The 27,735-nt window shown below is 37.2% G+C and overlaps 1 protein-coding gene across 5 annotated transcripts in view; it reads left to right on the top strand.

Moving 5' to 3' along the window:
• Window positions 1-25,762, top strand: part of PIGK (phosphatidylinositol glycan anchor biosynthesis class K) — a 144,292-nt gene extending 118,530 nt beyond the window's left edge. For 2 of the 5 annotated variants that reach the window (XM_045166122.1, XM_045166123.1), the window contains exons 11-12: window positions 9,573-9,662; window positions 25,291-25,762. In XM_045166122.1, coding sequence (XP_045022057.1) covers window positions 9,573-9,662; window positions 25,291-25,407 — 207 coding nt within the window. In that variant the 3' untranslated portion in view covers window positions 25,408-25,762. Of the gene's footprint in view, window positions 1-985; window positions 1,163-9,572; window positions 9,663-25,290 lie in introns of all 5 variants that reach the window. The other 3 variants (XM_044944834.2, XR_328434.4, XM_006068416.4) reach the window with 3 other exon arrangements.
• The last annotated feature ends 1,973 nt before the right edge of the window (window positions 25,763-27,735 follow it).

Raw genomic sequence — 27,735 nt, forward strand, 5'->3', positions numbered from 1 at the left:
AAAAATACTGTGTCAAACTTTAGAAAGTTTATTGTAAAATAAATTTAGTTTCTAATTTTTAGGTACAAACAAATGATATTCAAAAAATTAATTTGACTGAAATTAACTGTTTCTCTTAATAATGGCTTCTTTTAAGCACAAAGGTAGGGTTCCTGATTTGTACTTCAGACTATATATTTTGAATGCCGAAGAACACTTACAAGCATTGTAATGATTGTTTTGGAAGAATAACATTACAGAAGTAACCAAAATTCTGCCAAAAACACGGAGTTGGAATTTAACTTTTCCTTAAAGTGTTAGTCACTCAGTCGTGCCCAACTCTTTGCAACTCCATGGCCTATAGCCCGCCAGGCTCCTCTGTCCTTGGAGTTCTCTAGGCAAAAATACTGGAGTGGGTTGCCATTTCCTTCTCCAGGGGATCTTCCTGACCCAGGGATCGAACCTGGGTCTCCTGCATTGCAGAAAAGTAACAAAAACCCATTATAGTAATTTTCAATTTTTTTCCCTCAAGTATTTACCCATTTAGAAATAGTTGTATAACTGGAAACAAGCATTATTTATTATTGGTGTATTATTGAGGATTTTGTCTTTGTTTTTTTGTCTTTTTTGGTAGAGAATAAAATAAATTAGATGTACTTTTTGGAAGTTGGGAATTTTTGAATTAAGTTGTTGACATTTTTCTTAACAGAATGAGAAACTTTTCCTCATGGTTTGAAATTAAAAGGTAATATAAGAGTATGCTGATTTTGCACTGCTTTCTTAGATTCATGTTATCTTAATGTTAAAAAATCTTCTAGATTCTTAAAAATCTATGCAATCCTTGCTTGTCTTAGATGGCATCTCACCAAAATGTTGTTCACTCAGTCGTAGAAAAGTCCTCTCTTACCTCTCAGAGCAACCTGTTCTTTCTTTGAACTGCTTGTTGGAAAATTTTCTTATATCTAATTGGGAACAATCTCTTATGCTTTCCACCCCTTCATTTTAGTTCTCACACTGAAGGCTACATAAAACAAGTCTAGTCCAGGTTGCATCTGCCAGCCATCATCAGATATTTGAAAAGGTACTACTTTTCTCCTCAACTTTCCAAGAAGATTCTGTTTCAAGGAAGACATTGCTGTGTCATGGAAAGACCATGGTCTGAGCGGGACTAAGTTCAAACTAAGTAGGTTAATTAATAATTTTGTTACTTTGGATGATTTACTTACCTCTTTTACTCTAGTTTTTATCTATAACATGGCATTAAAACTTTCAATGAAGAATTGTTACAAGATAATGTATCCGGAGCACTTGGCACATTCTTGACACTGAACAAATGTTGGTTGTTTACAGATGTTGACTCTCTTCTCTTCTTCCTTTCCCTTTCCACCTCCCCTCTTCCATATTTAGGAGAATGTATTTAAGAGCATGATTATTTTATTGAGGCAGAGAATGTGTTAAAGAAATGATAGGAATCACTTAGTTACTAACAAATGGGAGGAATAGGCCCAAACTACACCTTTCCATGTATCCATTAAGTTTTACTGAATGAAAAAACCATTGATCCATGTATCTGACTGGTGAAACTGTGTGTACATGTAGAAAAACTCAATTAACGAGAATACAACTAGATGGTATACGTAAATAATGAGAAATTTTGGGAGTGTGCACCTGTTTCATTTTTTTCTGTAAAAGGTATGTGGCTTCTTTACCAACTGAGCTATCTGCTGCTGCTAAGTCACTTCAGTTGTGTCCGACTCTGTTGCGACCCCGTAGACGGCAGCCCACCAGGCTCCCCCGTCCCTGGGATTCTCCAGGCAAGAACACTGGAGTGGGTTGCCATTTCCTTCTCCAATGCATGAAAGTGAAAAGTGAAAGTGAAGTCGCTCAGTCGTGTCCGACTCTTAGCGACCCCATGGACTGCAGCCTACCAGGCTCCTCTGCCCATGGGATTTTCCAGGCAAGAGTACTGGAGTGGGGTGCCATTGCCTTCTCCGAACTGAGCTATCAGGGAAGCTAAAAATGAAAGTTGCTCAGTTGTGTCCATCTCTTTGCAACCCCATGGACTACACAGTCTGTGGAACTCTCCAGGCTAGAACACTGGAGTGGGTAGCCTTTCCTTTCTCCAGGGGATCTTCCCTACCCAGGGATTGTACCCAGGTCTCCTGTGTTGCAGGCGGATTCTTTACCAACTGAACCACAAGGGAAACTTACTGGAGTGGATAGCCTATCCCTTCTCCAGGGGATCTTCCCCACCCAGGAATCCAACCAGGGTCTTATGCATTGCAGGCGATTCTTTACCAGCTGAGCTATCAGGGAAGCCCTAATGGCAAGCAAACAAGCTGACAAAAGGATTCCATGCACAAAACAACCCATTTCTTATATATATCATATTTCTGTATACAATTTAAATTCATATTCATACTTGTAGCCATGAGATTTAAATTTGCTTAACTCTGAGTTCACATATAATATGTTCCTGAAACACTAGTTTTACAAGATGTTAGTAGTTAATGGGTTAAAAAGAGTTTCATGGTATAAGTTAGTGAAATGCTTAAACAAAAATTACATTTTTTTCCTCTAGGACTTGAAAAATAAACTGATACGAATTGTGAAGGTATCAGATTTGAAACACCATTTTATCCTCTCTTGAGGACATGCTTTATTCTTGCAATTTATTTTACCAATATGAATAATGTAAAAACACAGACTAAAGGAAAATCACTAGACAGGGGAGGAAAATTCCTCTGTTCTCATAGGCTTGAGAATTAAACTGACATAAGAGAAGTTAACAGGAGAAAAGCATAGAAATTTTATTTAATATTTTTCTGTACAGATGGGAGTCTTCATAAAGAAAATGAAGACCCAAATAAGCAGTTACAATTGAGAGCTTATATACTTTAATTAAGACAATAAATTTGTGGAGGAGTAATGAGACAGAGGGGCTTGGGCAAGGGGCAGAAACTGTGGGAAAGTGACTAGGAAAACATATATGGGAAACTAATGGAAGATAAGGGTTATTTTAGTAGATTGGTTTGTATAGATTCATACCCAGACTCCAGTAATGAGAATGTTCTTCCCTTACTGGCACAGAGATGGTTCCTTTCTCATAGGAAATTTTATGATCTGCTTTTGGGTAGAAAGGTGGAGGTCAGAGAAGTCTTCCTGCATCTGCTGTTTCTCAGGTGTTTTCAGTTCCAAATAATACACCCAAAAGGCATAGCTTGGAGTAGCAAGGTAGTTCTCAATCCTTTCAACAGCATTCTCTAGAGCGTGGGTTGGCAATCCATGGCTCATGGGTCAAACAAGCATGGTACCTGTTTTTGTAAATAAGTTTCATTGGGACCCACAGCCAAACCCATTCATTTGCATATTGTCTACAGCTAATGTTGTACTTTGAGGCAGAGTTGCATAGTTGGAAGAGAGATTCTGTGGCCTTCAAAGCATAAATACTTACTCTCTGCCCCTTTACAGAGAAATGAAAAAAGACTCCTGCTCTAAAACCTTGAAATAAATAGCTTCTCAGAATCATCAGTATTTATGAACATGACTAATTTATACAACTACTGTTGTTGTTGTTGCTTAGCTGTTGTTTCCAACTCTTTGCGAGGTCTGTAGCCCACTAGGCTCCTCTGTCCATGGGATTTCCCAGGCAGGAATACTGGAGTGGATTTTCCCAACCCACATCTCCTGCATTGGCAGGCGGATTCTTTACCATTGACCCACCAGGGAAGCCCTTATTCAACTACAATATATGTCTTAATTTTGTTTAGGAAATAAGGATTTTTCTACTTTATAAACATAAATGAAATGGTCTTTCTTTATGGCCTACAAATATAAGTACAAAGGAACCTATGTTAATATACTGAACGCCAAAATAAAAAAAATGGCTGAGTATCGAAGAATTGATGCTTTTGAAATGTGGTATTGGAGAAGACTCTTGAGAGTTCCTTGGACTGCAAGGAGATCAAACGAATTCATCGTGAAGGAAATCAGTCTTGAATATTCATTGGAAGGACTGATGCTGAAGCTGAAGCTCCAGTACTTTGGCAACCTGATGTGAAGAACTGACTTATTGGAAAAGACCCTGTTGCTGGGCAAGATTGAAGGCAGGAAGAGAAGGGCATGACAGAGGATGAGATGGTTGGATGGCATCACCGACTTGATGGACTTGAGTTTGAGCAAACTCCAGGAATTGGTGATGGATAGAGAAGCCTGGCAGGCTGCAGTCCATGGGGTTGCAAAGAGTTGGACATGACTGAGTGACTGAATTGAACTGAACTGATGTTGATACACATTACTACTTTTACAAGAAAGAATAACCATACATACAAGCCCCTTAGGTCAAGTGGCTTGTACATAGTAGGCCTTCAGGAAATATATGTTGAACTTATAATTGATGATAAATCGAGAAAATATAAGACAAAAAGTATAGTACAAAAGGATTTTAGCTTTAAAATAAAAAAGCATCTGAATTTTGAAAGCATTTGTCAAATTGTTAGGAAAATCTGTTTTACATTTTTCATGTGTAGGGAATAGATATATACACTGTACACATTAAAGATGCAGAAAATGATGGGATATTATCTTTATATTGCTAGTATTAGTATACACTTAAATATCCTTTGCTACATGGATTACAAAAAAAGGGTAAATCCTAGAAGTTTTTAAGCTAATCATTTGTATATGGAAATATAAATTAGAGCATGTGTTGTGGAGGACTGTTTCTTGCTTTAAATTATCAAATTTGCAATGGTTACAAAAACATCTCCACTGCAGGCAATTGTGCCTGCCTCCAAGTGCCAGTATAAAGTAGAGACTGAAACATTCAAAGGTGTGTTTGATGTGTGCTGTATTTGCTGCTTGACCGAGAATATCTAGGAGAGCGGTACTCAGAAGAGCCAGCATCTCTGGACACGTGCCTTGCACCCATTTAGACTCTTCAGTTCAGTTCAGTTGCTCAGTCGTGTCCTACTCTTTGCGACTCCATGAATCACAGCACGCCAGGCCTCCCTGTCCATCACCAACTCCCGGAGTTCACTCAAACTCATGTCCATCGAGTCGGTGATGCCATCCAGCCATCTCATCCTCTGTCTTCCTCTTCTCCTCCTGCCCTCATCCCTCCCAGCATCAGGGTATTTTCCAATGAGTCAACTCTTCACGTGAGGTGGCCAAAATATTGGAGTTTCAGCTTCAGCATCAGTCCTTCCAAAGAACACCCAGGACTGATCTCCTTTAGGATGGACTGGTTGGATCTCCTTGCAGTCCAAGGGACTCTCGGGAGTCTTCTCCAACACCACAGTTCAAAAGCATCAATTCTTCAGCGCTCAGCTTTCTTCACAGTCCAACTCTCACATCCATAAATGACCACTGGAAAAACCATAGGCTTGACTAGACGGACCTTTGTTGGCAAGTAATATCTCTGCTTTTCAATATGCTATCTAGGTTGGTCACAACTTATCTTCCAAGGAGTAAGAGTCTTTTAATTTCATGGCTGCAGTTACCATCTGCAGTGATTTTGGAGCCCCCAAAAATAAAGTCTGACACTATTTCCACTGTTTCCCCATCTATTTCCCATGAAGTGATGCAACCAGATGCCATGATCTTCTTTTTCTGAATGTTGAGCTTTAAGCCAACTTTTTCACTCTCCTCTTTCACTTTCATCAAGAGGCTTTTTAGTTCCTCTTCACTTTCTGCCATAAGGGTGGTGTCATCTGCCACCTTATAACCTCAGATATAACCAATATCTGAAGTTATTGATATTTCTCCCGGCAATCTTGATTCCAGCTTGTGCTTCTTCCAGCCCAGCATTTCTCATGATGTACCCTGTGTATAAGTTAAATAAGCAGGGTGACAATATACAGCCTTGACATACTCCTTTTCCTATTTGGAATCAGTCTGTTGTTCCATGTCCAGTTCTAACTGTTGCTTCCTGAACTGCATATAGGTTTCTCAAGAGGCAGGTCAGGTGGTCTGGTATTCCCATCTCTTTCAGAATTTTCCACAGTTTATTGTGATCCATACAGTCAAAGGCTTTGGCATAGTCAATAAAGCAGAAATAGATGTTTTTCTGAAACTCTTACTTTTTCAGTCATCCACTGGATGTTGGCCTTTTGATCTCTGGTTCCTCTGTCTTTTCTAAAACCAGCTTGAACATCTGGAAGTTCACAGTTCATGTACTGCTGAAGCCTGGCTTGGAGAATTTTGAGCATTACTAGCGTGTGAGATGAGTGCAATTGTGTGGTAGTTTGAGCATTCTTTGGCATTGCCTTTCTTTGGGATTGGAATGAAAACTGACCTTTTCCAGTCATGTGGCCACTGCTAAGTTTCCCAAATTTGCTGGCATATTGAGTGCAGCACTTTCACAGCATCATCTTTCAGGATTTGAAATAGCTCAACTGGAATTCCATCACCTCCACTAGCTTTGTTCGTAGTGATGCTTTCTAAGGCCCCCTTGACCTCACATTCCAGGATGCCTGGCTCTAGGTGAGTGATCACACCATCATGAGTATCTGGGTCGTGAAGATCTTTTTTGTATAGTTCTTTTGTGTATTCTTGCCACCTCTTCTTAATATCTTCTGCTTCTGTTAGGTCCATACCATTTCTGTCCTTTATTGAACCCATCTTTGCATGAAATGTTCCCTTGGTATCTCTAATTTTCTTGAAGAGATCTCTGCTGCTAAGTCGCTTCAGTCGTGTCTGACTCTGTACGACCCCATAGACAGCAGCCATCAGGCCCCAACCTCCCTGGGATTTTCCAGGCAAGAACACTGGAGTGGGTTGCCATTTCCTTCTCCAATGCATGAAAGTGAAAAGTGAAAGTGAAGTCGCTCTGTCGTGTCCGACTCTTAGCGACCCCATGGACTGCAGCCTACCAGGCTCCTCCGTCCATGGGATTTTCCAGGCAAGAGTACTGGAGTGGGGTGCCATTGCCTTCTCCAGAAGAGATCTCTAGTCTTTCCCATTCTGTTGTTTTCCTCTATTTCTTTGCATTGATCGCTGAGGAAGGCTTTCTTATCTCTCCTTGCTGTTCTGTGGAATTCTGCAGTCAGATGCTTATATCTTTCCTTTTCTCCTTTGCTTTTCACTTCTCTTCTTTTCACAGCTATTTGTAAGGCCTCCCCACACAGCCATTTTGCTTTTTTGCATTTCTTTTCCATGGGGATGATCTTGATCCCTGTCTCCTGTACGATGTCTCAAAGCTCCATCCGTAGTTCATCAGGCACTCTGTCTATTAGATCTAGTCCCCTAAGTCTATTTCTCACTTCCACTGTGTTATCAAAAGGGATTTGATTTAGGTCATACCTGAATGGTCCAGTGGTTTTCCCTACTTTCTTCAATTTAAGTCGAAATTTGGCAATAAGGAGTTCATGATCTGAGCCACAGTCAGCTCCCGGTCTTGTTTTTGCTGACTGTATAGAGCTTCTCCATCTTTGGCTGCAAAGAATATAATCAATCTGATTTCAGTGTTGACCATCTGGTGATGTCCATGTGTAGAGTCTTCTCTTGTGTTAGGCTCTTCTTTTGCTGTTAAAACAACCTTTCTTCCCCACTTCTACCCCTGATTCCTAACGCCAGCTATCTCCAATATGTGCTCTATAGCTCATTAGTCTTGTGCTTTTTTTGTTGTTTTGAGTCGTATGACCCCATGGACTGCAGCCTGCCAGGTTCCTCTGTCCTCCACTATCTCCTGGAGTTTGCTCAAATTCATGTCCATTGAGTCGGTGATGCTATCTAACCATCTCATCCTCTGCCTCCCCCTTCTCCTTTTGTCTTTAATCTTTCCCAGCATCAGGGTCTTTTCCAGTGAGTAGGCTCTTCACCTTGCGTGGCCAAATTTGGAGCTTCAGCTTCAGTATCAGTTCTTCCAATAAATATTTAGGGTGATTTCTTTAGGATTGACTGGTTTGTTCTCCTTGCAGTCCAAGAGACTCTCAATAGTCTTCTCCAGCACCACAATTCAAAAGCATCAATTTTTCGGTGCTCAGCCTTCTTTATGGTCCAACTGTGACATCCATACATGACTACCGGAAAAACCCTAGCTGTGACTATATTGACCTTAGTTAGCAAGGTGGTCTCTGTTTTTTTAACTCCCTTTCTAGGTTTGTCATAGCTTACTTTTCAAGAAAAGCTTATTTTGTTGCCTCATAATATTTGTGAGGTAAGGAGTTGCCTGGAGGAGAAGTCTTGACCTATTCTCAGAGTAATTCTGCAATTTAAGAGTATTATGTAATGGTTAAGAGCACTGACTTTGAAATCAAACTAAACCATGTTTCAGGCCTAGCTAAACCACTTACTAAAGTTTCTAGCTTGTGACTAGTCAAGTTACTCAATATAGTTTTGTCATGTTTGAAATAAGATACTAATTATATAATTGTGTCACAGTGCAGTTGTAAGGATTAAATAAGATAATATATGTGAAGGTCTTATAAAGGAGTGGAACTTTTGGTCAGTACTCCATAAATGATAATCCATAAATGATTATGGGTAGTGGTGGTAGTTTTGTAACAATTGTTAATTTTCCTCATCTGTTAAGCAGGGTAATGATATTATCTACCTTGAAGGCAATGCACTGATACATTTAAAATTCTTTAATGCATGGTGTATAGTAAATATTTAAGTGTTAACCATTATTATTTGCAATTTCTGCTTGACTATTCTGGTTCTTCCCTAATGCATTCTGATCAACACAGATCTCTTATTTTACAGGCTGACTGGAAATCTCTTTCCTCTTTCTTGATCTCTTCTTTCCATATCAGTTAGGGATGTGGAAATTTTTGTGGACTCTACAGAAGTTATGTGTCTTTTAATTCTCTGGCTTAAAATTTGATAAGATGGTAATTTGTATCTGTCAAGGCATAGCTTGTCAAATTTACTGCCATAAAGTTATTTTAGTATCCTCTTATTATCTTTTGAATGTCTGTATAATCTGTAGTGATATTCTCTCTTCTTTTTTTTTCTTTAAACCAGTTTTTTAAGAAGTTTATCAATTTTATTGAACTTCAAAGAAGCAGTTTTTGGTTGTTGATATCCCCCCCACCCCCCACCTTTTTGTTTTGTCTTTTATTGAATTTCACTTTTTAATTTTCTTTTTTGTGCTTAGTTTGGGTTTCATTTGCTCTTTTTTTTTTTTTTTTTTTCAAATTTCTTCAGGTGGAATCTTTTTCATAAATTACTGATTTCAAATATTTCTTCTTTTCTAATACAGTTGTATAAAACTATACATATCTCTGTAAGCATAATGTATGTACATCCCATACATTTTGAAGTGAATGAATAGAGTGTTACCTGCCATTTCAGTAAACAGGCTGCCCACCATCAAGCCATCAGCAACTGCAGCCACCCCTGACAATGCACCCTGAGGGTAAGGAGCTCAGAATGGAGAAAATTGGAATACTGGCAGTAGATTGCTAAGATGCAAATCAAGTGAATAGTTTCAATAAGTCCAGACTCTTGCATCTTCCCATACATACAAAAGTGATAAATTCATTAACTTGAGATGTCTGGTTTTTAAAATATAGTTAGCAGTAATTGTTTGATGTTGGATACCTGGGGTTTTTTTTTTTTTTTTTTCTTTTTTTTCTTGCCCCCCACAGAAACTCCTGTATATCCTGACTTGTCACTTACCTCTTTGCAGCAGGCCCTCAGAGCTATCTGAGAGGCTGTATCCTGGACACAAGTCTTCAGTAAGTCTGCCGAATAAAACTTCAGGCTTTCAGCTTTGCATTCTTTTCAGTTGACAAATATATTTTCATTAAATTAAAAATATTTTCTAATATCCTTTGTAATTTCTTCTTGGGTTACTTAGAAATATATTGTTTAATTTCTAAGTATTTGAAGACTTTTCCAAGTTCTCTCTTCTGTTACTGATTTCTAGTTTAATTCCACTTTGTGGAATATTCTGTGACATCAGCCCTTAAAAATTAATTGAGACTTGTGTTAGAGACCAGAAATTGGTTCATCATAGTGAATGTCCACATGCACTAATATAGCATTTGCATTCTAGTATCACTGGGTAAAGTGAAATAAATATATCAACTATATCAAATTGGTTGATAATGTTCAGATTTTCCATATTCTTACTGATTTTATTTTTTACTAATTAATTCTGAGATTGTGCTGAAATACACAGTTATAATTTTTCCTTTCAGTTTTATCAGTTTTTGTTATGTGTTTTTGAAACTTTAAGTACATGAAGCATTTAGAATTGGTATACCTTTTTGGTGAATCTCTCCCTGTATTAGTATGCTGCTGCTGGCTAAGTCACTTCAGTCGTGTTCGACTCTGTGCGACCCCATAGACGGCAGCCCACCAGGCTCCCCCGTCCCTGGGATTCTCCAGGCAAGAACACTGGAGTGGGTTGCCATTTCCTTCTCCAATGCATGAAAGTGAAAAGTCAAAGTGAGGTCGCTCAGTCATGTCCTACCCTCAGTGACCCCATGGACTGCAGCCTTCCAGGTTCCTGCATCCATGGGATTTTCCCTGCAGGAGTACTGGAATGGGGTGCCATTGCCTTCTCCGTATTCATATGAGAAGTTCTTTTTTTAGTCCCTGTAATATTTGATGTTCTAAAGCAGGGGTCCCCATCCTCTGGGCTGGGGACCAGTACCTCCTGTTGAATTAGTGACAGTGTTAGATCAGAAATAAAGTGCACAATAAAGCTAATGTGCGTGAATCATCCTGAAACCATCCCCCACCCCAGGTCTGTGGAAAGATTGTCTTCCACAAAACCAGTACCCGGGGCCAAAAAGGTTGGGGACCGCTGTTCTGAATTCTACTTTGTTCTGACGTTAATGTGGCCTGCCCAGGTTTCTTTTTCCATTTGGAAAAACAGATTTTCATTTCACTTTTAACTTATCTGTGTTTTGAATTTAAAGTAGGTTTCTTATAGGTAGAATATTATTGAGTTTTATGTTTTTATTCAACTTGACAATCTCTGCCTTTTAATTAGAATACTAAGATCGTTTGTAGCTCAGATGGTCAAGAATTTGCCTGCAATGGTGCAGACCTGGGTTCGATCCATGGGTCAGAAAGATCCCCTGGGGAGGAGAATGGTATCCCACTCCAGTATTCTTGCCTGGAGAATTCTATGGGCAGAGGAGCCTGGCAGACTATAGTCCATTTGGTCACAAAGAGTTGGACAGGACTGAGCGACTAACACTACTACTACTATTAAGATCCTTTCACTTAATGTAATTATCAGTAGTTAAATGGGATTTAAATTTGGTTGGATTTAGATCTGCTGTATTGCTGTTTGTTTTATATTTGCTCCATCTGTTTTCAGTTCCTTTTCTTTTTCTGTTTTCTGTTGCGTTTGTAGGATGCCATTTTAACTCCACTTTTGGTTTATTAAGTGAATCCACTTTATTAGTGTTGTTAGTCTAGGATTTATAATACGCATCTTTAATTTAATACAGTTTACTTTAAATAGAAGACTTCCCTGGTAGTCTTCTTACAAAGGATTCCCTGGTAGCTCAGCTGTAAAAGAATCCGTCTGCAATGCAGGAGACCCCAGTTTGATTCCTGGGTCGGGAAGATCCCCTGGAGAAGGAAATGGCAACCCACTCCAGTATTCTTGCCTGGAAAATCCCATAGACAGAGGAGCCTGGTGGTGTACAGTCCATGGGGTCGCAAAGAGCCGGACATGACTGAGTGACTAAACACGAACTTTAAATAGTATATTATTTTGTGTATAGTGTAAGAACTTTATAATGATATGTTCTCAGTTTCTCCCTTCCATTCTTTGTGCTGCTGTTGTTATATGTTTTGATTCTACATCTTTATGAGCCACACAATATATTATCATTTTTACTTTAATCAGTCAGTTATCTTTTAAGGAAATTTTTAAATGAAGAAAATATTTTTATATATTTGTTTACCTGTTTACCATTTTGATCTCTCCTCTTTCATTTGTGGAAGTCTGTATTTCCCTCTGGTATAATTTTCGTTCTGCCTGAAGAACTTCTCTTAACATTGCTTGTATTAGAGGTCTGCTGTAGGTATACCTTGTAGTATAGGTCTTCGGTATACCACTTTGTATATTGCTGTGTATAGGTCTGCTGCAGTAAATGTCTGTTGAATTCTCAAAGCTTTTGTTTTACTGAAATTTTATTTCATGTTCATCCTCGAAAGACTTTTTTCACTTGGCACATTTTCCCTAGAATCTAGGTAACAGTTATTTTCTTTCAGTACTTTAAAGCTGCCTTTCCATTGTCTTCTGGATTCCGTGGCTGCTGACAGCACATCTTCAGTTATGCTTACCTTTGTTCCACTGTAGCAGGAGTCAGTACACTTTTTCTTAAAGGACCAAATCGTAAATAGTTTAGGTATCTGGTATCTGATCTTTGTTGTAACTACTGACCTTTGGTGTAATGTGAAAGCAGCAATAGACAATATGTAAATGGATGAGCATGGCTGTGTTCTCATAAAACTTTATTTGTGTAATCATGTGACTAACTCATCTGCTGTAGTTTGTTAAACCCCTCTCTGTAAGAACAAATCTCTTTTTACATGGCTGCTTTTAAGGTGTTCTTGCTATCATTGTTTTTCTTTTCTTTTTTTAAAAAAATTATGTATCTGTTTACTTTTGGTTGTACTGGGTCTTCATTGCTGCGCTTGGGCTTTCTCTAGTTGTGGTGCCCAAGCTTCTCACTGCGATGGCTTCTCTTGCAGAACGTGGGCTGTGGGTGCAGGGGTTCAGAAGTTGTGGCATGTGGGCTCTAGAGTGTGCAGGCTTTAGTAGTTGTGACACATGGGCCTAGTTGCCCCGTGGCACATAAAATCTTCCCAGACCAGGGATCGAACCTGTATCCACTGCATTTGCAGATGGATTCTTAACCACTGGACCACCAAGGAAGTCCTACCACTGTTTTTCAGAATTTTGACTATGATGTTCCTTTGTGTGGCTTTCTCTGTGTTTCTTGGTGTTGGGCTTTGTGGATTTGGTGGTTTATGGTTTTTTTTAAATTTGAAAAAAAATTTCAGTCATTATTTGTTTAACATATTTTTGTCTCTCCCTATTTAGGACTCCAATTGCATGAATGTTCCTGCTTAATATTATGCCACGATAGGCATAACTTAGGCTCTGTGTATTCTTTTCCCTGCTCTTTTTCTTTCTGTGCTTCATTTGAGTAACTTCTATTGCTATCTTAATAGTTCAGTGCTAAAGTGCCTAATCTACTCTTAATTTCATCCAGTGTAGCTTTCATCTTATATATATTTTTCATCTCTAGAAATCCTATAATAGATCCTATTTATATATTCTCTTCTCTCATATGATCATATTTTTCTTTACATACAATTTATAATAGCTGTCTTAAGAGCCCCGTCTATTAAATACATCCTCTTTTTCGTATATGGGTCTATTTCAACTGATTAATTTTTCTCCTGGCCTTGGGTGATATTTCCTCCTTCCCATGTCCTTTTAAAAGATTGGATGCTAGCTGTTTTATTTTTGTTGTTGTTGTTGCTGGCTGTTACATTTTGGATTTTTGTTTTATTCATTTAATGAGTGTTGGATTTTGTTCTAGGATCAATTTGGTTCCTTTAAGGATTGCTTTTAAGTTGTTTTAGGCAGATCCAGATCAGCAGTGGCCACAGGACTGGAAAAGGTCAGTTTTCATTCCAATCCCAAAGAAAGGCAATGCCAAAGAATGCTCAAACTACCGCCCAGTTGCACTCATCTCACAGGCTAGTAAAGCAATGCTCAAAATTCTCCAAGCCAGGCTTCAGCAATACATGAACCGTGAACTTCCAGATGTTCAAGCTGGTTTTAGAAAAGGTAGAGGACCTATGGACACTTTATCTTTGACAAAGGAGGCAAGATTATACAATGGATTAAAGACAATCTCTTTAACAAGTGGTGCTGGGAACTCTGGTCAACCACTTGTAAAAGAATGAAACTAGAACACTTTCTAACACCATACACAAAAATAAACTCAAAATGGATTAAAGATCTAAACGTAAGACCAGAAACTATAAAACTCCTAGAGGAGAACATAGGCAAAACACTCTCCGACATGCATCACAGCAGGATTCTCTAAGCCCATCTCCCAGAATATTGGAAATAAAAGCAAACATAACAAATGGGACCTAATTAAACTTAAAAGCTTCTGCACAACAAAGGAAACTCTAAGCAAGGTGAAAAGACAGCCTTCAGAATGGGAGAAAATAATAGCAAATGAAGCAACTGACAAACAACTAATCTCGAGAATATACAAGCAACTCCTACAGCTCAATTCCAGAAAAATAAACGACGCAATAAAAAAATGGGCCAAAGAACTAAATAGACATTTCTCCAAAGAAGACATACAGATGGCTAACAAACACATGAAAAGATGCTCAACATCACTCATTATCAGAGAAATGCAAATCAAAACCACTATGAGGTACCATTTCACGCCAGTCAGAATGGCTGCAATCCAAAAGTCTACAAGCAATAAATGCTGGAGAGGATGTGGAGAAAAGGGAACCCTCTTACACTGTTGGTGGGAATGCAAACTAGTACAGCCACTATGGAGAACAGTGTGGAGATTCCTTAAAAAACTGGAAATAGAGCTGCCTTATGATCCAGCAATCCCACTGCTGGACATACACACTGAGGACACCAGAATTGAGAGAGAGACGTGTACCCCAATGTTCATCGCAGCACTGTTTATAATAGCCAGGACATGGAAGCAACCTAGATGTCCATCAGCAGATGAATGGCTAAGAAAGCTGTGGTACATATACACAATGGAGTATTACTCAGCCATTAAAAAGAATACATTTGAATCAGTTCTAATGAGGTGGATGAAACTGAAGCCTATTATACAGAGTGAAGTAAGCCAGAAAGAAAAACACCAATACAGTATACTAATGCATATATATGGAATTTAGAAAGATGGTAATAACCCTGTATATGAGATAGCGAAAGAGACACTGATGTATAGAACAGTCTTTTGGACTCTGTGGGAGAGGGAGAGGGTGGGATGATTTGGGAGAATGGCATTGAAACATGAATAATATCATATATGAAACGAGTCGCCAGTCCAGGTTCGATGCACGATACTGGATGCTTGGGGCTGGTGCACTGGGACGACTCAGAGGGAGGGTACAGGGAGGGAGGAGGGAGGAGGGTTCAGGATGGGGAACATGTGTATACTTGTGGCGGATTCATGTTGATATATGGCAAAATGAATACAATATTATAAAGTTAAAAATAAATATATATATAAATATATATATATAAATAAATATATAAAATATATATTAAAAAAGAAAAAGTAGAGGAACCAGAGATCAAATTGCTGACATCCTCTGGATCATGGAAAAAGGAAGAGAGTTCCAGAAAAACATCTATTTCTGCTTTATTGACTATGCCAAAGCCTTTGACTGTGTGGATCACAATAAACTGTGGGAAATTCTGAAAGAGATGGGAACACCAGACCACCTGACCTGCCTCTTAAGAAACCTGTATTCAGGTCAGGAAGCAACAGTTAGAACTGGACATGGAACAACAGACTGGTTCCAAATAGGAAAAGGAGTACATCAAGTCTGTATATTGTCACCCTGCGTATTTAACTTCTATGCAGAGTACATCATGAGAAACGCTGGGCTGGAAGAAGCACAAGCTGGAATCAAGATTGCTGGGAGGAATATCAATAACCTCAGATATGCAGGTGACACCACCCTTATGGCAGAAAGTGAAGAAGTAAAGAGCCTCTTGATGAAAGTGAAAGAGGAGAGTGAAAAAGTTGGCTTAAAGCTCAACATTCAGAAAACTAAGATCATGGCATCTGGTCCCATAACTTCATGGCAAATAGATGGGGAAACAGTGGATACAGTGGCTGACTTTATTTTTTTGGGCTCCAAAATCACTGCAGATGGTGATTGCAGCCATGAAATTGAAAGATGCTTACTCCTTGGAAGGAAAGTTATGACCAACCTAGACAGCATAAAAAAAAGCAGAGACATTACTTTGTCAACAAAGGTCCGTCTAGTCAAAGCTATGGTTTTTCCAGTAGTCATGTATGGGTGTGAGAGTTGGACTTTAAAGAAAGCTGAGCGCCGAAGAATTGATGCTTTCGAACTGTGGTGTTCTGACTGCAAGAGATATCTAACCAGTCCATCCTATAGGAAATCAGTCCTGAATATTCATTGGAAGGACTGATGTTGAAGCTGAAATTCCAATACTTTGGCCATCTGATGCAAAGAGCTGACTCATTGGAAAAAACCCTAATGCTGGGAAAGGCATTGAGGGCAGGAGAAGGGGACAACAGAGGATAAGATGGTTGGATGGCATCACCGACCCAATGGACATGGGTTTGGGTGGACTCTGGGAGTTGGTGATGGATAGAGAGGCCTGGCATGCTGCGGTTCATGGGGTTGCAAAGAGTCAGACACGAATAAGCAAATGAACTGAACTGAACTGAACTGAACTTGTCTGTCTCTCTTGACTTAGGTCCCTGATATTTAGACCCTCTTTCAAAGGGCTCACCTAATTAGGTCAGTCTCTCTCTCCAAGATAATCTCCTTTTTGACTAATTGAAAGTCATTGATTAGGAACCTTAATAACATCTTCATAATCCCCTTGTCTTTGTTATATAATGTGACCTAGTCAAAGGAGTGATAGCCCATCTTACATTCATAAGTCCTGGTCCACACTCAAAGGGAAGCGATTATACAGCATATGCACACCAGGGAGAGGGAATCTTGGGGGCTCTCTTAGAATTCTGCTGACCACAATTTGATGTATACTACAAGTATAATTTGAAGATTACAAATCATACTTTATACAAAGGATGTTGGTAGACTGGAAATACTAACAAACTACAACTAATTAAACAGTTGAAAACAAATAGCTAAATTATGTGCTAAAGTAATTGTAACCTTAGTGGATTTTTTTTTTCTTTCCTTAAAATATAATTTAACTGATCTGATATGCTCATTATATTTTAAGGAAAAAATCTTACTGAAACATTGTAAATTTTCTATTAGTTTTCCAGTAAACATGTATAATTTTTTAAATCCTTGATTTTTTCTTTTTACATAATTTTAATACTTAGTTCTGTTCTCTGTTAACCATTTGAAGTCTGTGGTTAATGTTCTCCTAGAAACATGAAAGAGGAGACTGAACACTGTTCACATTTGGCAATGTAGTGTTGCTAAGCTACCTATCTTTTTAATTTGAAATATTAGGCATTTCAATAATAGGTAGCCCTTAAGCTTTTAAGTGTTTTCTCATGACACATTGGAATGTTTTATATATACTTTTCACCTCTGTATTATAGCTATTATTGTGAAAGTTAAAAAAAAAAGTGTATTTAAAAGCAGTAAAGTAGCTTAACTACATAAAATTAGTCATTTTATGAGAAGCTCTAATATGGACACAAATGAAATTACAAGCTATACTTTAATGTGAACTTACCTCAAATGCAGCTGTACTACAAAATGCAATAATTATACCAATCTCTTATTTGATTGTAAGTAAAATCATTGTAGAATGCTTAAAATATTACCTATAGTTATTTTAAAAATAGCAATATTGTTATTCTCTGGGAATATCATTAAATACATACTGAAAAAGCACTTTGTTTTATTATGTTGCTGTTATGCTATTTATGTTATTTTTTCTCAAAGTAGGATATCATGTCCTAAATGGTATTATTGTAGAACATCTTCTAAATTTGTAAAAAATGAATATAGAAAGATTCTTCTAGGTGGACTCTTTTATTAAAACTTTTTCCTCTGCATTCCTCTTTCCACCATAAAAATAATTAAAGAAATACCTATCCATTGTAGAAAATATATTTTCAAAAGTATAGATAAGTGTAGAGAAAACTTTGAAAGTACCTCTAATCCTATTTCTCTCACAGAAACCGTATTCAGACTTCAGTTTCCTTTTTTTGAATATTGTTATAAGATCATATTTCATACTCAATTTGCATTTTACTTTTATTTTCTTATTACAGTTCAAGCATCTTTCCAAATCATTAAAATTGAGAACATTCTTGATGACTAATTATGTTGATGTGCAGTATTTCTCATATTATCTATATAGTTTCCCATTTTTATTTTGTAAATAACAGTAGGAAGAAAATCTTTGTGCAAAACCTTTGTCAGCATTTCTGAATTCCTTACTGTAGAGCCTAGCTAGGAGTGCAACAGAGTCTAGGAATGAAAAATTATGAACATTTTAAAGACTTCTGAACATGTAAATAGGTTACTTTTCCTGAAAAGTTGACCATCCTTATTAACATTTACTAATTCAGTTTTGAAACAAGGAAGAAATAATTAACATGTTATTTTAACTTGCTTTTATGATCAAAAATTATATTTTTCAGGTTTTTATTAGCCATTTGTAATTATTGTGAAAATTTTCATTTCCCTATAACATTTGTTCATAAATCCATGTGTCTTTTCTTACTCATTTTTGGCAGATCTCAAAGTACTGAATTTATTCCCCTTTCTGTCATGTTTTCTCATTTATTTGCCTCTTAGTTTGATTTATACACCATAAAATATCGATTTTTCAAAAAGTTCTTTTAAAAAATCTCTCCACCTTTTTATTTCCATTTATTGCTTTTAAACTTATAAATCCCTTTACCCTGCAGATGGTCTGACATTTTGTCTCTTTTTTACCATATCCACCTGTGGGTGGTTGCTGGCTAAGCTCTCAGAGGCATTGCATTGTTTCAGATCCCAGAATGCAACTGGTTATTCACAGAGTGACCCTCCTGGCCCTAATGCTTGCTACTTTCAAACTGCATCCTTTCTTTCATCAGGATTTTCTAAGTGCCAGAGTCCTGTGGGTTTGGCATTGAACGAAGCAGATGCAAATCTCTGCCTGTCTGTCTACCTTCCCCTTGCTGGTGTAGTATGGCTGGGGCATCACTCTTCCCAGTGCCTGGCTTTTACCATCACCATGATTTTGTTCCATGTGTCACTGCTTGGGTGTTATCTCCTCCTGTCCATCAACTTACATATGACACCTTCCTTATTCAAGGGCCAGCTCATCCAAGAAGTCCTTCCTGAATAGCTGCCCACTGACAGTCCCCTTAGCTTGCAGCCCCTATGACGCATGCTCTTCACAATGAAATCCTTTGTAACTGCTCTCCACTGGTACTGTTAACATAGCTACCATTATGATGGACCCCTGGTGCCACTTTACAAAAGTAGTTAAAAACATTGTTTTTTTTACATGTCATATGTTTACATCTAATTCTTAATCATTTGAACTATATTTTGGTTTGTAGTTTTGGTTTAGAAACAAAACTGACTTCTTTTCCAGATGTTAACCCATTGTTAGAGGACCAGTAAGAATATTTCCTTGCTTGTTGATTTGTTATAGTTCTTTTATAATATCCAATAAAATATCCAAATTGTTGGATACTGAGCTGATTGACTACTTTCTATTCTGTTTCATTGATCTTTTCTATTTTGTATCAGAAAAATATTACAGATTAGCTTTATCATATCCTCTTTGATATTCAGGACTGTTTACTCCTCTATACAGTAATATAGATTTTTACCATATGAGATGAATTTATAAAATGAGATTTTATAAATTTATAAAATGACATTTAAAAATGAGATTTTTATCCTCATGTTGTGGATATCCCAGATATTTTATGTTTTTTAGTGCTGTTGTGGATGAAATTTGTTTCTATTCTACTTTCCAACTCATTTTTACTGGCACATTGGAAGGGTATTTTTTTATATTTAGCTCAGATCTGAACTCTTTGTTCTCAGTAATTCTAGGAGTTGATTTTATATAGTTTGTTGATACCTAATTGTAAAATCTGCAAATATGAAAATTATTTCTTCCTTGAACTGACATCTGGATTGGCTGAAAATTCCAGAGTGATATTAATTAACAATATTAATAGTAGGTGCTTGTGTCAGAAAAAAACTAAAATTATGGTTAAGGTAGAACAGTGGTCAATTTTCTGTTAGAAGCAAAATTATAGTTAAAAACAAATCATCTTTATCCTAGATTAAATTAATTGCTTTGCAGATTTACCATGTGTAAGATACATCAAGATTCTGGGAGAAACGAACATTTCTCTAGCAGAGGGTTGGGTGGGGGCAATATCCAATGAATATGAATTGCTGACTAACTTCAAAAGGAAAGGAACAAGACTTGAGCTAGAGTAGCTCAAGTAGTTGGGATGAGGAAGGTTAGAGAGAAGTGAGGTGAGTTAGTCTCTAGATTCCCCCACTTTATTTCCTTGGGAGCAGTTCCCAGTATGGTGACAAGTGGAGTCAATCTCTTCCCAGGAAGACTACAAGAAAGAGCTAAAAGTGAGCATAACTGCCGCTCCCTTAAAGTGAGGGGTACGGGGCTTAGAACATACACAAAATTTACCTTTAGAAGACACTGTAGCATGACCTCTACATAGTCTGCTATACATACTGTTCAGGGGAAACAGGTGTTTGCTGCAGTCCTTACTTAGTGAAATTTAGCTCAGATGAGTGAAATGGGGCTGAATTTCTTGTTCTAGAATGCATCAAGGGGATTATCTTGACAGACCTCCCTCACCTCAACCAAATTCATGATCCACAAGGAGCTGATTAGCCGCCCTCCATGCTGGTTTTATATATACTATTGTTGCAGAAACTTGAAAAGTATGTAGATGAGAACTTTATTTTCTTATGATAATAAAGGATCAGGATTTTTCCTTCTATATTAATGGTCATCTCAGTAGGTGTATTTCATAGTTTGATGAATAATAAGCCAAAAGTTAGTGGCTTAAAACTTCAACTATTTATTTGACTTGTAAGTCTTCAGGGTAGTGATTCAGGCTGAGTTTAGCTAAGCAGTTGTATTCTTAGCTGGGCACCTTCATGAGTCTCTGGTCAACCTTGTCTTGGTTAGGCGATTCTGCATCTGGGAGATGGCTGGTTGCTGACTGGAGAACTTGAGTTTGTCTCCATCTGATGTCTTTTTTACCTCCAGAAGCCTTGCCTAGGTTTGTTTCTCATGGTGGTAGCAGAGGTCTAAGAGAGAGCAGAAGCAGGCAAAGAAAGCCTCTTGAGGCTAGCATGGAATTAGGACACTGTTGCTTATGTTCCTTTCCATTGGCAAAAAGAAGTCACAAGGCCAACTGATTCATGGAAGAAGGACATAGAGTATACCTCTTGATGAGAACTGCCATAAAGCAATATATTCAAAGTGTATGGACGCAGGGAAGGAAGTATGGAGAATTAGGACCTTTTTTTCCCCCTGTGATTAGTCTACCACAATTCGGTGAATAAAGGATTCAGAGAGGTGCTTAGGACACTATCTTCCAGTTCCCTTTTTACCTCAACCTTTTGTCCCTATATCTTGTATTATTTTATCTTTATGCTATTCATTTGGTTTTGGCTTCTTGTGCATTTTTATTCAAATCCATGTCAAATAAAATTTTTCTAAAATTATTCTTTTGGTCTTTATGAAATCTGTTCAGAGATATGTTCTTTGTGTCTTTGGGAAATTTCTTCTTCATATGTTGGAGTGTTTTTACTCATGGCCCTCACCTTGGTTTTTGCCTTTTTCTTAGAACGCTGTCTGCATCTCCCAGTAGAGCGTGCAGATGTTAGTCACCATCTACTTAGATTTGGATCCTTTTGGATCTGTATCTGAAGAACAGGTGTTCAGCATTTCCCAGCGACTGGTGGCCTGTCATCAGATGTGGTTTTGGTAAACTAAGCTAGGGTCATGTGCTGCCGTGCTAGGTGTGCCTGGGTTTTGGACACTTTGAAAAGATGAAGTATGTGGGAAAGGCATTGTTTCTGAACATATACTATTGAAAGGATTTTTCCTGTATTTTCCCTTCTTTGCAGAGATTTTTGTTTGGATGTTGAGCCTTCTTGGATGCAGTAAACCATTGCCATTGCCTGCTACCTTCTGATATGCTCTTTACTGGGAATTATATTTAAATAGATGTAGAATGAAGTGGGCCATTAATTGGTTGGGGAAGAGTTGCACTACTCTGGCTGCCTCATAAAGTCACCTTCTATGGCAACACTGTTTCTCTTAAACAGCAGGCAGAAAAAGGGAGAGAGCTAAAATCCCTTTCTCAGCTGACAGAATTATGTATTTCACAGAGCACAGCAATCTTTTGGATCCTGTGTACTATTCAGAAAACTGGGCCACCATTAATTTGTTTCTAGACCTGGTTTCCAGACTTACAGATAGTGGAATTATCTGAGGCTTCTCATCAGAGGTTAAGTTAATTTTAGTAGAGAGTGCTGTTGTCTCTTTCTGTGCCTTTTTATGTGCCTTTCCTGAGAAGATGGGAGCAGCTGCACAAGCAGGATTCTTCATAGATGTCATGCTAAGCTAAGAGTCCAAACTGTATTTAATTAGTAATTCATTTTCCATTTTTTGTTAGTCAAATATATGTAATGAATATACAATAAAAAATAGAGCAACTGCACGTAGTAGTTTTGAAAGGCTGAGATTTGCTACTTTTGTTAGCTTGTACAGTGTTGTAATGTGAATACATATACCATTCCATAATACTTCTGGAGTAATAATATACATTTCTTGGTCCTCCATTATTGCCTTCAGAGTTTGCCATTGGCAAACCACAGTTCTAGCACTTTGCTTTCACCTCTTGTCCTCTTCTGGGCCTCAGTGGTCTAAATGTGGGACATATTTAGTTGAAGGATCAGGAAGCAGTGCCTCCAGAATTCTCTGAAACAGTTTTTAAAATAACATATTGAAATAACTATCAGGACCAATCTTTGGAGAAATGCTAGTTACTTCTTTTTTTTTTTTTAAATTTTATTTTATTTTTAAACTTTACATAATTGTATTAGTTTTGCCAAATATCAAAATGAATCCGCCACAGGTATACATGTGTTCCCCATCCTGAACCCTCTTCCCTCCTCCCTCCCCATTCCATCCCTCTATGTCGTCCCAGTGCACCAGCCCCAAGCATCCAGTATCGTGCATCGAACCTGGACTGGCAACTCGTTTCATACATGATATTCTAAACAAGTTACGTGCTGAGTCACTTCAGTCGTGTCCGATTCTTTGCAACCCATGGACTGTAGCCCACCAGGCTCCTCTGTCCCTGGGATTCTTCAAGAATACTGGAGTGGGTTGCCATGCCCTTCTCCAGGGAATCTTCCCAGCCCAGGGATCGAACCCGAATCTCTTATGTCTCTTGCATTGGCAGGCAGGCTCTTTACCACGAGTGCCACCTGGGAAGCTACAGTTGTCTTATCTCTGGCAACTGTTTCTGGCTTCTGAGTTTAAGATGTAATGGTAAAATCACAACTTCGGGCAATCCATCTCATTGAAAAGTAACTAGAATTCCTACAGGTGCAGAAGTAAGATTTGCTGTTAACTACTTGATTATTTATTTCAGTAATCTGTAATGAATCATAGTGCCTAAATGATGTTCAGCATTTTCTTACATGACTTGATTTAAACACCACCTGAAAGTTTTAGGTGCTCTTGAACTCTTGAAGGTTCACATCTCCTGAACATTTAGCACTGAAATTCATTAAATTAGTTTATAGAACAGTTGTCTATATTATAACCTGTTCTTCTACAGTGCATAGTTTAATGCCAGATTTTGACAATATTTATTTAACTTTTTAAAAGTAATAACCTAGTAACCTCTGTGTATGTGTGTGTGTGTGCATTTTCAAATACTATATAAATCAGACTCCTAGTTACTGGGGAAAATCTGAATCATATCTCCTCAACCAAGTCAATACTCTTTAAAGTAGATTCTCAGGGAGCATCTTCTGACTACTGTATAAAGGTGTGCTTCCACTAATAATGAATTTTTTTTTTTAGTTAATAGCTCTTTACTAGATAATCATTTCCCAGTTGTGGAAAAATAATTTTTGATCTTAAACTTGTTTATCCATTTGGCAAGAGTTACCAATGTTTGACTATTAGAGAATAAACAGGACAAAAACTGAGCAGCAGTTAATCATGTTTATTTAGTTCACTCACTTGTTTTTTCATGTCACATGCTTATGATACTTATATACTTACCTTTATTATAACTGTGGTTTATATTAATTACTGTAGATTTTCTACTGAAATTAAGACTTTTCAGTGTTGCACAATGTTCCAAGAGCTTACAAACCATCTGAAGTGGTTTGAGAACCACTGAGCTTATCATACATGTTGATGTATGATGACAAAAACCATCACAGTTTTGTAAAGTAATTATCCTGTAATTAAGATAAATTAATTAAAAAAAAGTACTAGATGTGTTGTGTGCAATAGGATTAATGTAATTAACACTGCTTTATGTTGTATATGGAATTTGTAGAGTAAATTCTAAGAGTTCTCATCAAAAAGGAAAAAAGAAATCATTGATTTTTTTATATCACATTACAGTTGTTGCAAATTTCTTGAAGTGTAATTTATTCTCAGCATGACTTTGAAATTATTATCTACATTTTAATTTAAAAATTACATGTTACTTTATCAAAATTTGGTTTTTTAAAGTTTTGATAACTACAATTTCAATATAGTAATTCACTTCCTTTGTAAAAAAAAAAATGAAAAGGATCACCTAATTGAAAATCAGGCATTTGCATAAATAACTCCTCCATTTATAAAATTAAAAGAAAATAGAATTTCTTTCTATCAAAATGTTTCAGTGAGTTTATAATCTTGAATACATTAGGTAATTATTAGATATTTTAAAGCATGTATAATAAACATAAATTTATAAGAATCATGGCGGTGAATTAATGGCATGGTCCTTACTGATTTCTGGTAGATTTGACTTGTGTTAATTTTTACACTCCTTTCCTCTTTCCCTCCTTCCCTCTCTTCCTTCCTTCCTTCTTTCTTTCCTTTCTTTTTTATTTTTCCATGTGATAATTTGAAGATTGGGTGAAGAGCATTACGTGTCCTGGTTATATAGAGGAAAAAACAAAATATAAGATGTGGAAACCACTAAAAGCCTTTCTGGAATCTTGTTTACATGGTGACTAAAGCAAATTTCAGATTACAGTTTTTCACTTTAATCCATCCTAGAATAGGCTTCTCATAACTATCCTCCCAATCTTGGTTCATAATCTGGGAGGTATTAATATAACTCATAAAGAGACAGTAGTCACAGACCTTCAATTTCAGAATCATAATGCAGCTGGTGAAATGACAAGTAAATGGGAAGACTTATCTGCCTTTCTGTGCTGGACAAAGAAACATACAGGACATGTTTGTATGTGTGGAACCTGCAGACAGGGAAGGCTAACAGTACATTTAATTTAATCTACATTACTACCCCTTAAATGCACACTCTGTGAATTACCTATTTTCTATCAGTCTTTATCTATTGTTAAATTTATAATGTCATTCTTGTTTTGCAGAAACCAAAGCTGAAGGATTGGCATCCTCCTGGGGGTTTTATTCTGGGATTGTGGGCACTCATTATCATGGTTTTCTTCAAAACTTATGGAATCAAGCATATGAAGTTCATTTTCTAAACGTGGTGATGTATGAAGACTGCATGAAAGGCTACAACATTGGATATAAGTTCATGTCAATATATTTTCAAAAATGTATTGTTCTTGTGTGACTTGGCAGAAAGTATAAGCAAACTGTAAATTTGAATGAACTATTGGTTTTATAACTTAAAGAAAAATTATTGTTAATGCAAGCGCTAAATGGCATTAAATATATTTCAGTTTTTCATTTTGTGTGTTACTAAAATATTGGGATAAAGAGATCACAATATTCTCACTGACTCTTTCTGAAAATAAGAATTTCCCTTTGTTTAATCCCCTTTCATTTGGAAAAGAAAAAAATGTGAAGACATTAAATTCTCTATTTTTATGTATATTCTCCTAGTCTTTTTCATATTTTTTTTCCAAAATAGACATCATATAGAACGTTTTGTCAGTTGTCACTTTGCAGTATGTTGTCAACCCTTTGCCTCTCCTTGGACATTCTTCAAGGACACATTATGAATGGCTGTGTACCATCCATTTTATGAATGTATGGTGATTTATTTAATATTCTTCTATAATTAGACTACTTTGTTCCACAAATTTTCTTTTGGTTCGTTCTTTGATGTGTTAATATGGACTTCCCTGGTGGCTCAGATGGTAAAGAATCTGCTGCCATGCAGGAGACCCAGGTTCGATCCCTGGGTTGGGAAGATCCCCTGGAGAAGGGAATGGCAACTCACTCCAGCATTCTTGCCTGGAGCATTCCATGGACAGAGGAGTTTGACGGGCTATAGTTCATGGGTTTGCTAAGGGTCAGACATGACCAAGTGACTAACACTTTCATGTGTTAATATTTTATCAGCTATTCCTGGAATTCTACAGCTTAAATTGTAAATAAATATGAAAAATTAGTTTTTTAATCTGGTACTGACAGTCTCCAGGGCTTTATTTACAGTCAGTTTATCTGGAAAATTTAAGATATTTGGAAATGTCACATATTGACTGCTCAGGAGAAACAAATCCCATCATTTTTTGTTTCTAAGCATTCTGTGATCCTTTAGAATTGATCACCTCCTCTTCAGTTTCCTCACTGAAAAAGATACTGCTTTTTCACAGGCTGCCCCCTGGCTGGGTCTGTACTTTTTCTGGACGGTCCCATAAAGTGGACAGACTGCAGGAAATATTTGTGCTTGTGGCCATGTCCTTGTGTGTGACTGATGCATCGTGTAAGACAGTAAACCTCTTGTCTGGGCTCTGATGAGATGCAAGAGCTCATATCACCGTGACAGACTTTCATCTTGCCGGCCATCTTCTATCTGTCTCATAACTGGAAATGGTATTGAGATTGTGCTTTGCTGTCAGACCCAGCTATTGTTTCTTCACGTATGAGGGGGAGAAAGAAATCCTGAAAGTTAAGTATTTGTGTCCCTGGGATACATTTTTGTGTTTTATCTGTTTTATCCAGAAACTTTGTGTTAATCTTAAAATCACTATGAAGATATGTTTTGTAATTATAGGAAACATTCAGAAGACAACTCTTCCTCTACAATAAGACCTCGTAAAGTTAATATTCCTTAGACTCTGTTTTCCTCGTAGCACTTAAAATATTACCTTTTAATTATATGTAAAATGATCATTCTTTTCACAGGCAAAGGATTAACTGTGTTATCGCTCAGGTTAGAACAAATGGTATTGAAGCTTTTTGCAAGCTCTGAATCTTCATTTTAATTGATCTTTTTATTGGTGTACTAGGTAAATGAAGAAGGAAAAATTTTATCTGATTATATGGAAAAGCATCTTTTTGTACATAGAAAGGAGTAAAAGCAAACTTAAATTCAAATAGCTGGATTTTAATAGTCCTACGAGACAAAGGTTGACTGTGTCATCCTCTAAACACTTACACAAGGTCATGGACACTATGGTTGGAAGGGGTAAGCTACTTAGATTAGTAAAGGAAATATAATTGTTCTTGAGCTAAAGTAATTTAGTTTGAATATAATGAAACATATCCTGATGGTAAAGACTGCTGGAAAGGAAAAGGATTCCTCTTCAGAGATTGAAGAAGGTGCCCTTCTTAGTTAAAACCAAACTGGGAAAAGTAATACTGGATATAATATACAAGATTAATTGTATTCCAGATAAATTTCAAAGGGCAGTTATTTCTTTCTGTTTCATTATTGAATTGTCAGAATACAGTTAAAGCAAAAAGCTTGAAATATGTTAAATGCTTAGCTCATAACCATAATCTTTTTACGTAAAGCATATTCAGCCTTCAATAATGAGTAAATCCTCTGCATATGTTAAGTGGGTAATATCATAAGTGTAATTAAATGGCCCAGACTTTAAATGATAACATAAAAGCAC

This window comes from Bubalus bubalis, chromosome 6 (genome assembly GCF_019923935.1).
Source record: "Bubalus bubalis isolate 160015118507 breed Murrah chromosome 6, NDDB_SH_1, whole genome shotgun sequence".
Lineage (NCBI taxonomy): Eukaryota > Metazoa > Chordata > Mammalia > Artiodactyla > Bovidae > Bubalus > Bubalus bubalis.